General features: G+C 32.2%; 1 protein-coding gene across 4 annotated transcripts in view; it reads left to right on the top strand.

Moving 5' to 3' along the window:
* The first annotated feature begins 2,549 nt into the window (after nucleotides 1-2,549).
* The window catches only part of LIPI (lipase I), a 47,842-nt gene continuing 35,177 nt past the window's right edge, over nucleotides 2,550-15,214 (top strand). For 3 of the 4 annotated variants that reach the window (XM_012444739.2, XM_012444735.2, XM_012444734.2), the window contains exons 1-5: nucleotides 2,550-2,861; nucleotides 3,900-4,008; nucleotides 6,129-6,230; nucleotides 12,469-12,558; nucleotides 13,556-13,723. In XM_012444739.2, coding sequence (XP_012300162.2) covers nucleotides 2,565-2,861; nucleotides 3,900-4,008; nucleotides 6,129-6,230; nucleotides 12,469-12,558; nucleotides 13,556-13,723 — 766 coding nt within the window. In that variant the 5' untranslated portion in view covers nucleotides 2,550-2,564. The remainder of the gene's footprint in view (nucleotides 2,862-3,899; nucleotides 4,009-6,128; nucleotides 6,231-12,468; nucleotides 12,559-13,555; nucleotides 13,724-15,214) is intronic. The other variant, XM_012444737.2, reaches the window with a different exon arrangement.

Raw genomic sequence — 15,214 nt, 5'->3', positions numbered from 1 at the left:
CAAATTCATGTCCTGGTGGCACGTTATCTTGTGCCAAATCACTTATCCTCTATGAACCTCATTTCCTCTTTTCTAAATGCAGTTAATATCTGTAATACTATCTCGCTCCATTGCAAAGCTCAAAGAAGGTAACATAAATGTGGATTTGGTCGCATATAAAGCAACAAAAATTAGATTAGAATAACCCACTATGTTTTCTTTCATGTTAATTTTCCCTTTAATTCTTTTAGATAATTTCCAGATATAAGACTTCTCCATGTGTGGTTCATGAACTAACGTATCAGAATCCCCAAGGTTACCCCATTAAAAATGCAGATATATCTACAAAATCAGAATCTCTGGGGATGGCCCCAGGAAACTACATTCTGAAAATTCGTACATTCCCAGTCATTTTTTTATATCTATTTTAAAAATCATATTTGGGAATTCCTGGTTTAAAGATTTGTTAGATACATACTTTATTTTGCTTGTGTAGTCAGATTCATTTTCAACAGCTTTTCAACCATTGGCATAAATGAGTTACTGACTGAATATCTTGTTTTTCATTAAAAATTAATTGACATAATTGTGCATATTATTTCTATACACAGTAATGTGTTGATAGATATAATACATAGTGATCAGATCAGTGTAATTAGCATATTGATATCTCAAACAGTTATCATTTCTTTGTGCTGGGAACACTCAATATCCTCCTTCTAGCCATTTGAAACTATATATTATTGTTAACTATAGTCATTTTACAGTGATGTAGAATATATTAAGCCATTCTATGGCGATATAGAAAATATATTAAGAATATTTTCTCTTAATGATCCCCTGCTCAGGTTTTTGAGATACAATTTTTCTTGCAATCTAATAAGAAAGATTTTTATATCTGTTAATAGATATCTTTGCTGATTATATTGGGTGATGATTTCTTTCTCTTATATTTATCACCAGGATCCTACTGGTTTATTCCTCATTACTCATTCTAGGGCCAGGTAAAATTGATCTTACCTGGAGTAGACCAGCACTTTGGATATATTGATTAGTATTGATATGTATTAAATTCTTGTCAGAATTCCAGGTGGTAGGAAGGTGCATGTATAGATTTCCCACACGATTTGCACAGGGTAGCATGCATTCATATTGTATTGTGTTTCAGTATATTTCTCTTCTACACTTCCTCACTCTCTGATATTTACAACAAATGAAATAACTTTTCCAAGTATCTTTCAGCTGTTAATGTAGGAATGGAATGCAAGTCTTGCTTTTCCTTCATTGCCTTCCTTCTTTTTCTTTATCTAAACAATTGTGACAATATTGTGTATATACTTGAAAACTAGGATTATTGTAAGAAATAGACATGATCTCAGTATTAAAACAATACTTGTTAACTCTTTTTTTGCTATGTTTTTCTTGGAATAGATTCTTTAAAGTGGAATTACTGGCATAAAGTGTACTTTATGTTAATTTTTGGTATGGATTGAAAAATTATTTCCTAAGTATTCTTATGAAATTAAAGTGCTAGAAGCAGTATGAACATCACTATCACCTGGGATAGGGGAACACTGTGGGGATTATTTGCTTATTGTGAAAAAATTAGAATCACAAAAATCTCTGAAAAAGAAAATAAAAGGCAGCCATCATATCATTGTCTAGGAATTACTATTGCTATTAATCTGGTTTAGTTATTTTATTTTCTGCCGTAGTTCATTCTTGTGCAGATAGATAGTCATGTAGAACAATGTATAAATAGATAGTTAATAGTGACAGAATGCACACATGGATGAAAATACTATAAGAATGAGATTTAAGATGTTTTACCTTTTTGTCCCATTATACATAACCCAGAGATTAATGTCTTTACATTTAAAACAAATGGTTTATAAGTCCTAGAAAGAAAATTAAGAAAAAGATTTGTTAAGTTTATATGTAGTGTAAACACATACACATGCAAAATTTCAAAAGAATGTTGTATCAACTTACGATCTCAACATTCATGTTATATAAATATTTATTATTAATTTTTAAAAGTATTTTAAATGTTATAGGGAAAATATTACTTGATTGTTTTGATTTGTATTGATGACTAGTCAGGTTAAATATTTTTTTTCTAATGCTTATTATATGGGGACTATTTTGTAAAACTTTTGTTAAAGTTTTTAATCAACTTATCTACTTTGATTAGTACCCATTGCACTTTCTTTATTAACAGTATTATTGCTTTCACTCACACCCATTGCTATTATATTTTGTACAGATAAAAAAGTCTTCTTAATTTTTGAACAAATCACATTTATATTTTCCACTGTAATTGTTATCTTTGGTTTGGAAAGTCTTTTTACATAATTAATGCATTACTTTATTGTAGTTGCTCAGTAAATTATGTTGAAGGACTAATGAAATCCTTTCTACCCTCCACTTTCAATTCTGTTGTTTGCAATAAATACTATCCCAGTATTCAGCTTGACTGACATTTTCTTATTTCAGAGAATAAAAGACCATGCCTTGAATTCTCTCAGCTAAGTGTAAAGGATTCCTTCAGAGATTTATTTATTCCGAGAATAGAGACAATTCTGATGATGTATTCACGGAACAACCTAAATTGTGCTGAGCCACTGTTTGAACACAATAACTCACTTAACATTAATTTCGACACACAAAAGAAAACAGTCTGGCTTATTCATGGATATAGACCAGTGGGCTCCATCCCATCATGGCTTCAGAACTTCCTAAGGATTTTGCTGAATGAAGAAGATATGAATGTAATTGTAGTAGACTGGAACCGGGGTGCTACAACTTTTATTTATAGTAGAGCAGTTAAAAACACCAGAAAAGTTGCTGCAAGTTTGAGTGGGCACATTAAAAATCTTTTGGTAAGTCTGGGAATTTAATGTATTATACATGCTATATAATATACAGTGTGTTACATTTAATACCACAAGGTTATAATAAGCTAAATACTTTTCTCCATAAGCATTAACAATTACTGATTTTATATACTAATGTATGTAGCCATCTTTTCTTTGTCAGGTTCAATGAATAATTCTATACCTAGACATACGCTATCTTATTTTTTAAAAATTATATTAAAATTTAGTAAATATTATGCTATATTTCACAAACTTCTGAGATTTATTTTAACTCTACCTATACCAACTTCAGAATAAAATAGTGATTCTATGTGGGCAGGGAATACAAACGTTCAAATTATTACATTCTTTAGTTATCTTTTAAAATATATGGCCAAAACATTTGTAGATAATCAAGTGTGAATTAGTAAAAGTAAAGAAAAGTAATTTTTTGGGGGGACAGGGTCTCACTTTGTTGCCCACCTTGAGGATTATGCATTTTAGGGAGATCCAAACTTTCAAACTACAGCAGCTTGGATTCCATCTTTTCCTCTTATGAATCAATGTGGCTTTGGGCAAGTCGTTATTTCTGACAGTATTTCCTTAATAAAATGAGAATTGATCCAATGTTTTTTATTTCGCATTTAATAGGTACAATAGGATAAAAATGAATAACTCATAACGAAATTCAGAGTATTAAATATAAACATTGTAAGACACATATTGAGGTAGCTAGCAGAAAGTAAGCACCTAATAATGTTTATTATTATAAAACACTTTGCTAATTAATTGTATTTTGTATATACTGTCCTGCATGAGGTGATACAATTTTAAAATAAGAAAATGATATTAAAAATGAATAAAGAAAAATCAAATATTTTATGGCAAAAGTTGAACAAATATATAGTTGTTTTGAAATTATAAAGTCTCTTTCCCTATAACTGCAAAATGAATTAAGCCAGAAAAAAATAATGAATTTTAAAATGTTGCTATATGTGGGAGGCATGATTTGTGATTACTTGAAATAAGTACTGTTTGTTAACACTGCCTCTTTAATTGCAGAAGCATGGTGCATCTCTTGACAATTTTCATTTCATAGGTGTGAGCTTAGGGGCTCATATCAGTGGATTTGTTGGAAAAATATTTCATGGTCAACTTGGAAGAATAACAGGTAAAATTATTTTTATAAAATTACTGTTTTAGCATATGTTTAAGCATCAGAAGTTACTTTGCTATTTTTTTTTTTTTTCTTTTTTGAGATGGAGTCTCACTCTGTTGTCCAGGCTGAAGTTTCAGTGGTGCGATCTCAGCTCACTGCAACCTCCACCTACTGGGCTCAAGCGATTCTCCTGCCTCAGCCTCTCAAATAACTGGGATTACAGGCACATGCTACCATGCTTCGCTAATTTTTGTGTTTTTAGTAGAGAGAGGGTTTCACCATGTTGCTCAGACTGGTCCCAAACTTCTGACGTCAAGTAATCTTCCCGCCTCAGCCTCCCAAAGTACTTGGATTACCGGTGTGAACCACTGCACCCGGGCACTTTGCTTAAAATTTAATGGGTACAATAATTAAGCAGTAGAAATTATGTACAAACATTTATTTTTTATTATGTTATATTCAAATATTGGTTTTATTTTAGTTAGACTCTAAAGTCTTGTTAAGTTCTCAGCAGAGCTTTAAGTTACCGAAAAGGAAATGGGAGAAAAATGTATGTTTCTGCAGTCCCAGCTAAATTTTAAGGACATATTATCATAAGAATACAAAAGTAAATATGACCCATCAAATAAAAATACTTTATGTATTAACTAAGAATATAACTGTGTACTTAATTATCACAAACTTTGATGCATTTCAGCTCTCTAAAAATTTTTACTTGAATACTACAAAAGAATTAGGAGTTGTATCCAATTTAAGGGGCTCTGGGTCCCCATTCAAATTTCCATAACAAAGTTACTGCAACCAGAAAGCTTAGTCAGTTAATAAGGATGACATGGATTTTCATTCTTTCCTGTATGAGTGGTAGTGATTTTAGGAATAGGAGGATAATATTCCTTTCAACCAATTTACCTTTTTATTGAGGGGGGTTGGGGAGGAAACAATTATTTTTATCTATGTCCATAGAATATTTATAAAAATGTTAAGTGTTGATATAAGGTAATAGTGTCTTTAGCTAAATTTCAAAAAAGGGGGAGAGAGGTGAGAAACATATAGATAGTTAACTTTACAAACCTTAAGCGTACCCTTACTCTGATCAGTTTTAATATTATCAAACGTGTGAAAACAAATTAACTGAATGAATGTAGGAGGGTCAAGAAGTAACAGTTTAGCCAGGATTTATTTATACAAAGTTCCCTAGTACTTAAGGCCTATTCTCTTTCAAGAACCACACTTGTTCAATTTATACTTTAAATTGTATTTGCACTTACTAGTCTAGTTTAAATGGATCCAAATACCAGGCAACCATCAGGGACTAAAAGGCCACCAAATGTGGAGGTTCTACATCAGAATAATTTATAGGAAGAAAGACGTTTCTGTCTCTTTCAGTCAAGTGGGTTAAATAAAATGGAGATAATAGAAGTGTTTGAGATGAGAGACATTATATTTCACCTTCAAATATCTTTTTAAGATGATTGTTTCTTCATTGTATAGATGTTCTTAAGAAGCTGAATCTTATCTTCTCTCTCCTCTTTTTGACACTCCCCAGAAAGTCATGAGTCTAGAATTTTTATTTAGAATTTAAAATACCGTAGAAATAGTATTCATACTCCATGGAATTTAAAATATATTTTTCTTTTCTTAAGATTGTGTGAGAAAGTCTTATGAAAAATGAATCAAATATGATTTATCCCGTATCCCAAATCATACTTGGCATCTAAAAAAGCTTTACAGGTCTATCTACAGATAAATCCAGAGTGAACTAGCAAGGTACAGAGTTCAAGAGAGGATCAGATGGTATTCATTATTTTTTTCCTTCAGGAGAAGTAGTAGTTATTATTCAATATAAACTACTGTATTACTCCTAATTCGTTCTTACATTACAATTCTCCAAAAATTCCTACAGTATTTTGTTGTGGCTTAATTTGAAAAGCTCTGAAGGTTACTGTTATTATTCAAATAATGAAGATACCTGCTATTCATCCACTTTCATTTGTTTTTAAATATGTTTTTGGATAGGTTTAAACTAAAAATATAAATGCTTTTTATGTATACAATGTAATAATAATGGAACTATTCAATATAATGAGCTCTGTAAACTTGATTAGACTGATGATTTCTGTCTTGCTTTTTAGGTCTTGACCCTGCTGGGCCAAGGTTCTCCAGAAAACCACCATATAGCAGATTAGATTACACTGATGCAAAGTTTGTGGATGTCATCCATTCTGACTCCAATGGTAACAAATCAGGATTTATCACCTAATTATTTGAAAATGAAGAGGGAAATGTAGACCCTGGGCAAGAGGAGAGCATAAGAAGAAAAAAACATCATGGATAAAACGATTTTAACCCTAATTATAGAATGATACTATTTCCCAAGCAATGGTTCTTAGAGTTAGTGATTTCCTGCACTGTCAAATGGCACTCTTTGACTTCAGCTTGCTTCCTTCAGGTTTCAAGATGTATCATGTCATTCTAAAAGACTGAAATAGATAACTAAGAGTGCATTCTTTTCATGCTGTTGACAGTTTTATTGATTTGATCACATTTCCCCCTATGTTTAATGTTCCTGATGTATTTAGATTACCATTCTCCCCACTTATTTTCTTGCTGCAATATATGTCAACTAGAACTGAACACAGCATTTCAGTCACAAATAGAGAATAGTATTCCCTAAATGTAAGGAAATACTTTTTCTATTTTTTTTTTAAATTATGTTAGCTGAAAATCTCTAACAGGGTATTCGACTTTTGGCCAGAGTGCGTTGAACAGTTTTAAAAAACAGATTGTCCTCATGATCTTCCTGATTTGAATTTGTTAATACTAATATTTATCAAGCACTTCCTATATATTTAGGCAGTGTTTTGAGTGCTTGTATGAATTAATTAGTGAATTCTACTAAATTTCCATTACATAGATAAGAACTATCATTCCCTTTACAGTTGGGGAAACCAGAATAAAGGTCATAAGGTCAGTAGGTGGTAGAGTCATAATTTGAAATCATATGTTTTGATTCCAGATGATGCATTTAACTAACATATTATTCTTATAAACTGAATCAGCAGAGGGTTTGGTGCTAAGATAGAGACAAGGGCAGTGACACTAAGACCACCCCTAATTCCCTATTTCTGGAGGCTTTATTTCTCTTCATCCAGGTAATATCATTGCCCCCATATTACCCTGAATTTATCTTGTGGTGATCTATACTACCATACTAGTATTATTAGTATTGTTATTGTTATTGTTGTTGTTGTTTTGGTGAGATACGTAAATGCCATAGACACAATTTTTCAACCCCCATGACTGCATGTCAATAGATTGAGACTCCAATGGTAACAATTTTGCTCCTTATTTGAAATTTAGGTTCACCTACTTCTATAAGCAGTCAAAGCCTTGGGAGTCATAGTTTTAGTGTGATATCCAAACATTTCATGTCTTTATTATCTCTAACTCTTTACATCAACTTGGCACATCCACACACAACATACCTATTGGCCAATTAATCATCCATAGTCTCTTGTCTGAATTCTTTCTGAAACTCTAACTTCAATTCTGCCTATGGATTTTTGACTTAGCTCTTCATACTTTTTATTATTTTTGTTTTCAATTTTTACTTATCCTAATGAACTGTCTTGGATTGTCTTATATTCTTAGCATCTTTTGATGACGCCACCTATCAGAACTAACCTGCCACTGGAGGCCACATAGTTGGACCCTTTGACTGATCTTTTGATTGATCTTTTTATGACTATCACAAATAAGAAACAGATTTTTGATGCTGCATATGTACCTGTCCTGAGAAATTTTTGAACGAGATATGTGGACTCAGCACATACCTGGTAGACTGCCTTTTCCTTGAATGCTAGACAATGATCCCATTTTCTACTTGTCAATAATCCTTATTTTTATTCAGTTGTTGGTGTTCAAAAAGTCATGTGACCTTACAGATTTGTGGATTAGGTAATTTGGGCAAACATTCTTGCTGAGATGTTGGGGAAAATGATCAGTCCAATACCAAAAAGATAGATGCTTTTGAAATCCTCATATTGGGTTTGCAAAACATCTCATCTGTTATTCTTGTTTGGAACCCCAAAGGACATTATAGGAGCTTGGGTAAAGCTGAACAAACCAGCCTCCTTATGGTCTGTAGCAAGCTTCTAGTCATCTGAGTTGCCCCTTCAAAAGCACATTTACTGAGTTTTTGTTTAAGTAGATTCTGAATTGTTAGAGCTCCTAGTTATCTGACAGAAGCAAACAGTAGCCTTCTTTGTAGGAAATTCACATAATTCAGTCTCAAATTATCTTTATGAAAACATTTTTAAATAAATGTTTAGCATCCAAGATAACCAGGCAGACTTGGAGCAACACAGCCTGAATGAGAACCAGCAGAAACAACAGTCAATAAACAAGAACTATAGGCCTCCAAATACTGAAATTATTATACACTGGCTATAAAGAAAATGTGCTTATTAGTAGGTTGGTGCAAAAGTAATTGTGGTTTTTGTATTAATATTTTTTTAAAGGTAGACGATAAGACTAAAAATTTTAACAGAAAATAAGTATAAACATTATTAATTATATTTGAAAAATGAAAATTCTTACCCTAAAAAGTAAAATAATTGACATCCATTGAATCGATTTAACAGAAAATTAGAAATAGATAAAGAGAGAGTGAGTGAGTGAACTAAAAAGTAGATGAAAAGTAAATTTCTAGGCTGAAGCAAATAGGTACCAAAGAATGGACAATATAGATTGACAGTTAAGAGATGTATAGGATATGCAATGAGAAGGTAAATTATGTTGTATTAGAATTCCAGAATAAAAGGGCAGAAAAATGAAACAGAAGCAATATTTAAAGAGATATTATCTCATAATTTTCCCAAACTAATAGAATCACTCTACAAATTCAAAATGCCCAATTAATTCCATTCAATCAGAAAAATAATAAAGATTAATCTCCATTGAGATGAATAATAATGAATTACAGAAAAAGCCATCATCAAAGCATACACATTTATTTAAATAAGATGAATAAATTTGACCATAGTTATAACAGAGTTCTCAACAGAAACAATGGAATCTAGGAAACAAGAGAATGATTGCTGCCATATGGTGAATAGAAACAACTGCTAAGATAGTATCCCAATCTGTTTCAACAATACATGTATTTTGTTTCAGACAAATTTAAACTGGAGAGAAACTGTTATGAGCAGAAAGGTTATTCTTCAGACAGTCATGAGCAGAAAGGTATTCTTCAGGCAGAAAGAAAATTATTCTTAGATCGTGCCTATTTTGGAGGGAAGAACAATGAACTAGTTAAGTCTAAACTTATGCTGATAGCATAAAAACTGTTAATAATGTTTTCTGGGACTTTAAATATATAGATAATTAAAATAAGTTAAAAAGAGCATATGATTTCAGGTGGTAATTGAATTTCAAGCTTTCTCTGTTTCATTGTATAGAAGAAGGTAAAAATGACCTTCAATATTTGATGTTCATAAGTTCAGTATTCATGTTGCATCTCTAGGGTATCTAGTAAGAAAATAATGAAAGAGTACTTTCAAGCTAATCAAGGACAGAAATTGAATCTACTTTTTATGAAGCCTAAAAGAAGGCAAGGAAAGAGAGAAAGAATACATACAACGGGTGAAACAAATAGAAGGTAGATAATAAGATGGTAAAATTAAACACAACCATACAGTTAAGATAAATAGCCTTGTGCTTGAATTAAAATATTGTGGTTGTCTCACTTTATTAAAAAGTTAAAATCCCACTCTTATTTAGTAAAGGCATATATAAAAGCAAGGAAGCTGAATATTTGAAAGTAGAATGGTGATAAAAAATATATGCAAATATTATCCTCCAAATGGTGGTCAATCTATATTAGACAAAATTAATTTTGTCACATAAACTACTAAAAATGTGGACAGACTTCAAAGTAATAAAACTTCGAATTCACAAGGAAGATATAACAATTCCAGTTTGTATGTACCTGGAATGCTTCAAAATATGTAATGCAATATTGACAGTAACACATTGCTAAAAGGCAACTGCACAATCATAGTGAATAATTTTAATTAAAACAATTGATATAATATTAATAGAACATTACACCTGAGAACTGAAGAATTTACAGTCTTCTGAAACACACAGGGCTATTTTACCCAAAATTCAGCATATACTGAACCTTAAATCTGTTCTCAAATATTTCAAAGTATAGAAATCATAATCTTCTCTGTCTTTAGTTTACTTAATACAAATAAATAACAAATATATAACTAAAATCAATATAGTTTTGAAAGTGAAAAAAACATTTTAAAATAACTAATGAATACTATAATAAATAATAATGGAAATACAAAATATTTTGAATTGAATAATTGAATAACTAAGGGGTTCTGTTTCGGTCAACTGGATTCTGAGGTTGAAAAAAACCTTAAACTCATGTGAAACACAAAAATACTTTCCTTGTGGTGTGCATAAATGTGAAAGGAAAATAAATGGTTTATGAGGTATTATTTTTGAAACCTTTATAACACTGGAATAATGAATAATATTTTCCTAAAATACACAAAAACCTCTAACCCAAATGACAAGATTAAAATGTCAGATCATATTGAGAACGTCATAAAGACTTTAAGAATGTGAACAGCAAGCCATTAAAAAAAAAAAAAAGCAGGAAAAGAGATAAAAACCCACTATCAGCCAATAATAAAGATGAATATAACCTAGTTAAGAAAAAGTCAGGACATTATGAAAGAGACATTCCAAATAGGCAATAAACATATAAGAAGTTCTTAAAGTCAGTAAGAAAAAAATATAAATGAAAACCCAAATAAGAAGCCACATTCCTAAAATTAAAAAGCTTGACAGGACCGTTTATTACCAAAGATGTGGTACAACTGAATCAAGGGCTGCTTGTAAGTTAATGACAAATGTCTTTTGCTCCCCCCGGATTCCTAAGCAGTTCTATTGGTTTGCGTCTCCTTCAGTGGCAGGTTGGAGAAAATGATGGTTCCAAACTGGAAACCACTAGTCTTGGAACTCCATGTCAAGTTCATACATGAGGACATTTCACAGATCTCTAACACTGTTAATTTTTTATCTTGTTTTAATAACTTTTTGGTTATTTGGGAAGCATGCCTTTCCTTGCTTAAATTCCACAAGCTAAGAGGATGATGGGATGTTAAGACAGACTGTCTAGCATATCCTCACCATTGTCCCAATCAAGTCATACATATGCTTCCCTGGATTCTAGAAGGGGACTTGTCATGAGGTCATCTAGGTTGTCCTTTGTCTTTCATTAGGCATTAAGCAGTGCTCCTCTCCCCTCTCCCCAACTCAGTGTACATGCCCAGTGTTCTCATGTCCTTCTAACAGCTCACTAGAGGTTCTGTTAACATCCTAGAACTAAGTCAAGTTGTGGCATCTAAACCCTTTTTGTCAGACCCATGTGTTTATCTTTGTTTTATGCTAAATCTACTACTGATCTCTTTCGTGAGTTCACTATGTTGTAGGAAATATTTTGTGCCCCAGAGTAAAGCATTGTAATCTTATTTGGTGATACAATTTTATATCAAATCACAGTCCTGAGTATTCTGGGCTTGCTAGTCCTTTTCATTGTTAAGGCTTCTCTGAGTTATGTGCTGGTAATAGGCTCAGAATCCGTACATTCACCAGTGCTCTAAGGATCTACAGGGTTACGTAGGCCCTTGAATCAAAGCTATGTGTTTCATGTCACTCTGACTTAAACTGCTCCGGCTGAGGCAGCTTAGTTTTTAGATTTTTTCCAGTTAGTGAATCCAGCACCAGCAGGTCTTAGGAATTATGACCCAAAATGAAAGCAAATCATCACACTGATGGAAAAGGCCCTGTAGGACTTGGCTTCGTTTGCTCCAAAGCTTTGTCTTACAGATTAAGCTTTAGCCATGCTGGCTTCTATGAATACCCCAAGCATGCTCACACAAATATCCCTGGGCTCACTGCCTCACATCCTCCACATTTTTGCTCCACTCCAACTTCTTCAAGTGGCAAATTCCTTTAACCAAATAACTTAAACATGAAAATACCACCCTCACTAGACCCTTCCTGTCCTCTTGTTCTACTTAACTGTTCTCCATAGCACTTATTATTACTTGACATACTGTGTTTTTACTTGCTTATTATGGTTTCCTTCCAATAAAAAGGTATTTTCCACTGCAAGGAATTTTACTCTATTTCTTTTTTCACTTACACGTTCATTGTACAAAAAACTGTGACTGACCCATAGTAAACTGGTGGCTGTTTACTGTTTATATACTTTTCATGAAGAATTTATAGCAGAAAAATTTATCTTTATAAAAATAGTGCTTATTTTATTTTCAGTTCTAATATTTAAAGAGTAACTTTCAGTGGATTTTATAGGATATTTCGTTTTATGCAAGCTGCTCAGCTGATTATATACACATTATGACTCTTGGGTGCTTTTCTTCTCAGGTTTAGGCATTCGAGAGCCCTTGGGACACATAGATTTTTATCCAAATGGAGGAAATAAACAACCCGGCTGTCCTAAATCAATTTTCTCAGGTATACTGACAGTTACTGACAGTATTTTTGAATGAATTACATAATATTTCAAATAACGAAAGAAAATAGCTTACTTTTCTCCTCTTAATCTGTAGGCAGTGTTTTGATTTCATCACCATTTCCCATGACTCAGGAGAGTTATTAGTTAACAGTGGTTTGATTTTATTGTGCTTAGTTCATAAAGATTACCAGTAGACATCCCATTTGGTCATGGATAAGACCTCTTACATTGTATTTTTAATAATTTTAGTTCATCATTTTAAACATTAGGAGAAGTCGCAAGTCATTGAGGAAGCACACGTAGCTAAAGTATCATATAATACATTTTTGATCTCAGGATTTAATCTTAACCATCACAGTATTACTGTACAAAGACAAATTTAAAAACTCTTGATACTTGGTTGTTCTGTCCATAAAGACAGCTGAGCACTTTCCCCATGGTGTGGAATTTGGCTCACATCAGACCCATTGCAAGAAATGCTTTTAGGTCCATAATGGCAACTGGTCAAATAACACGTGACCAAAGACCACTGTAGTGGAAGAAGTTTGGTGAAAAGGATGAGGATGTGCAAAGTTAGAAAAGTGGTTGGCAAAGAAAAGGATGGTAATAAAGTTTTAATGTCCTCTGGTTTCATAGGCATCTTTGTCATTAGGTGAAAATGTTATGAGTGAAGGATTAGAAGGAAAAGATATGTACGCTAGTTATTAAGTACAGATGCACTGTGTAGGGCTTGTGAAACACTGAAATTAAACCTTTCTGCTGTGTTAATTATTACTTTAAAAATTTATTATAAATATCATGCAAAATATCTGCTAAATTTAAGTTTTCATTGGTACTATGTTTAGTGATTTGAGATAAAACTGTATTATAGTCAGCGATATTCCTATGATACATAGTATTTAATAAAACTTCATCTTTACTTTGCTTTTAAATGTACATGAACATGGCTTAATACATCTATGTTCTTTTGCTTTTTTTTTTTTTTTAACCCATAAGGAATTGAATTCATTAAATGCGACCACCAGAGAGCAGTTCACTTGTTCATGGCATCTTTGGAAACAAACTGCAATTTTATTTCATTTCCTTGTCGATCATACAAAGATTATAAGACTAGCTTATGTGTGGACTGTGGCAGTTTTAAGGATAAATCATGTCCTTGGCTGGGTAAGAGAGACTGTTATAGTTACTATCATTCTTTTTTAATATGTGTAACATAATTGTTAGTATTTTCTGCTGGAAGCTAAACTGTGCACTCTATTGTTAATACATGACCATTTTCTGGAAAAAATTATCTGTAGAGATGTAGTACAGAGTAAATATTTCATTCCCTACTAAACATTTTTAATATATTGAATTAGAGGAACTTGACAAACTTCTTTTTTATGTCCAGTGCCATAGGCAAATTGGGTGGCTTTATAATGATGCTTGTTCTTGATATACAAAAACATCTATCATCCAACTATATTTTCACTTAAAGAATGAAACTTGCACAGTCTTGGTAACACTAAGGTTTGTTTGTTATTTTTTTAATGGAAGATCTAAGGAGCAAGTGAAGAGGTGTGAGCCATGGTTAGCTTCTCATTTGCTATCAGCAAGTAGACATGAATCATACATTGTTCACACCTTCTAAATGGATAAAGCTTGGTAACAGCAGTTAAGTATTGCTACTTCTGATGACTAAAACCTGCCATTAGGAAATTACAGAGAAAAAAGAATCCACATAAACATATAATATTAGAATTGGAAAAAATTTCAGAGGCTGTTTGCTCAGGGATTTTCAGAGAGTACTAGACCCAAGCATGCCATGAACATGTAAACATCTGATCAGTATCATGGCAGGATTTTCCAGAAATGTTTCCAAAGCCAAAGGGGTTCCAGGAATGGGTAGTGATTATATAGGCTAAATTAAATCATGCACTGAAGCAGGATTAACACACATGGAGAACATCCTGGGAGGGGTATGCACTGTGCAGGCTTTGCCAATTTGATTTTTCTTTTAGACCTCTTCTGTCTATAAGATATCATGTGGGATTAGCTTTCTTCAGACCTCCTGTTGTGGATTGCTTCTCTGGTTCCAGGCTTCTTCCATATAATCAGAAAATTGTAACCCAGAGTTAATATATAGATTATATGAAGGCATTAGTTAGAACTTGAGTAAAACCTCTGAATTCTTAATTTACTATTTTTCTACCATATTCAAATCTCAAATTTGGAGGTAGCAATGTGGGAACAAAGAAATACATGAAGCATATGAAATATACATTAATATAAAGTTTATTTTATAATTTTTATCAATATATCAATATATTATATATAATAAATATTCTGTATGTACACATAGTATATGTATCTGAAATATGTATATCGTATGTACAATATAAGTACATGTAAAATACGTCTATAATACATATATAGAGTATAAATAACATATATACATGCATACCATATCTGTATGTATTATATGTATGGGAGAACTAGGGAGCTATACTCATGGAGCTATACTCTAAGTTTTATGCAGTCAATTTACTCTGCTCTATTTATTATAAAGAATTACAAGTAAAATTCTAAATTTATAATAGTAAAACTTCTACAAATGGACTATAGCCATATGGAGTATGCCAAGCTTTGATAAGTTTGTTCAGGAAGCAGATTTAT

The sequence above is a fragment of the Aotus nancymaae genome, unplaced genomic scaffold (assembly GCF_030222135.1).
Source record: "Aotus nancymaae isolate 86718 unplaced genomic scaffold, 86718_ANA_hifiasm-v0.15.2.pri h1tg000022l_1, whole genome shotgun sequence".
Lineage (NCBI taxonomy): Eukaryota > Metazoa > Chordata > Mammalia > Primates > Aotidae > Aotus > Aotus nancymaae.
This window is presented reverse-complemented; position numbering and strand designations above follow the sequence as displayed.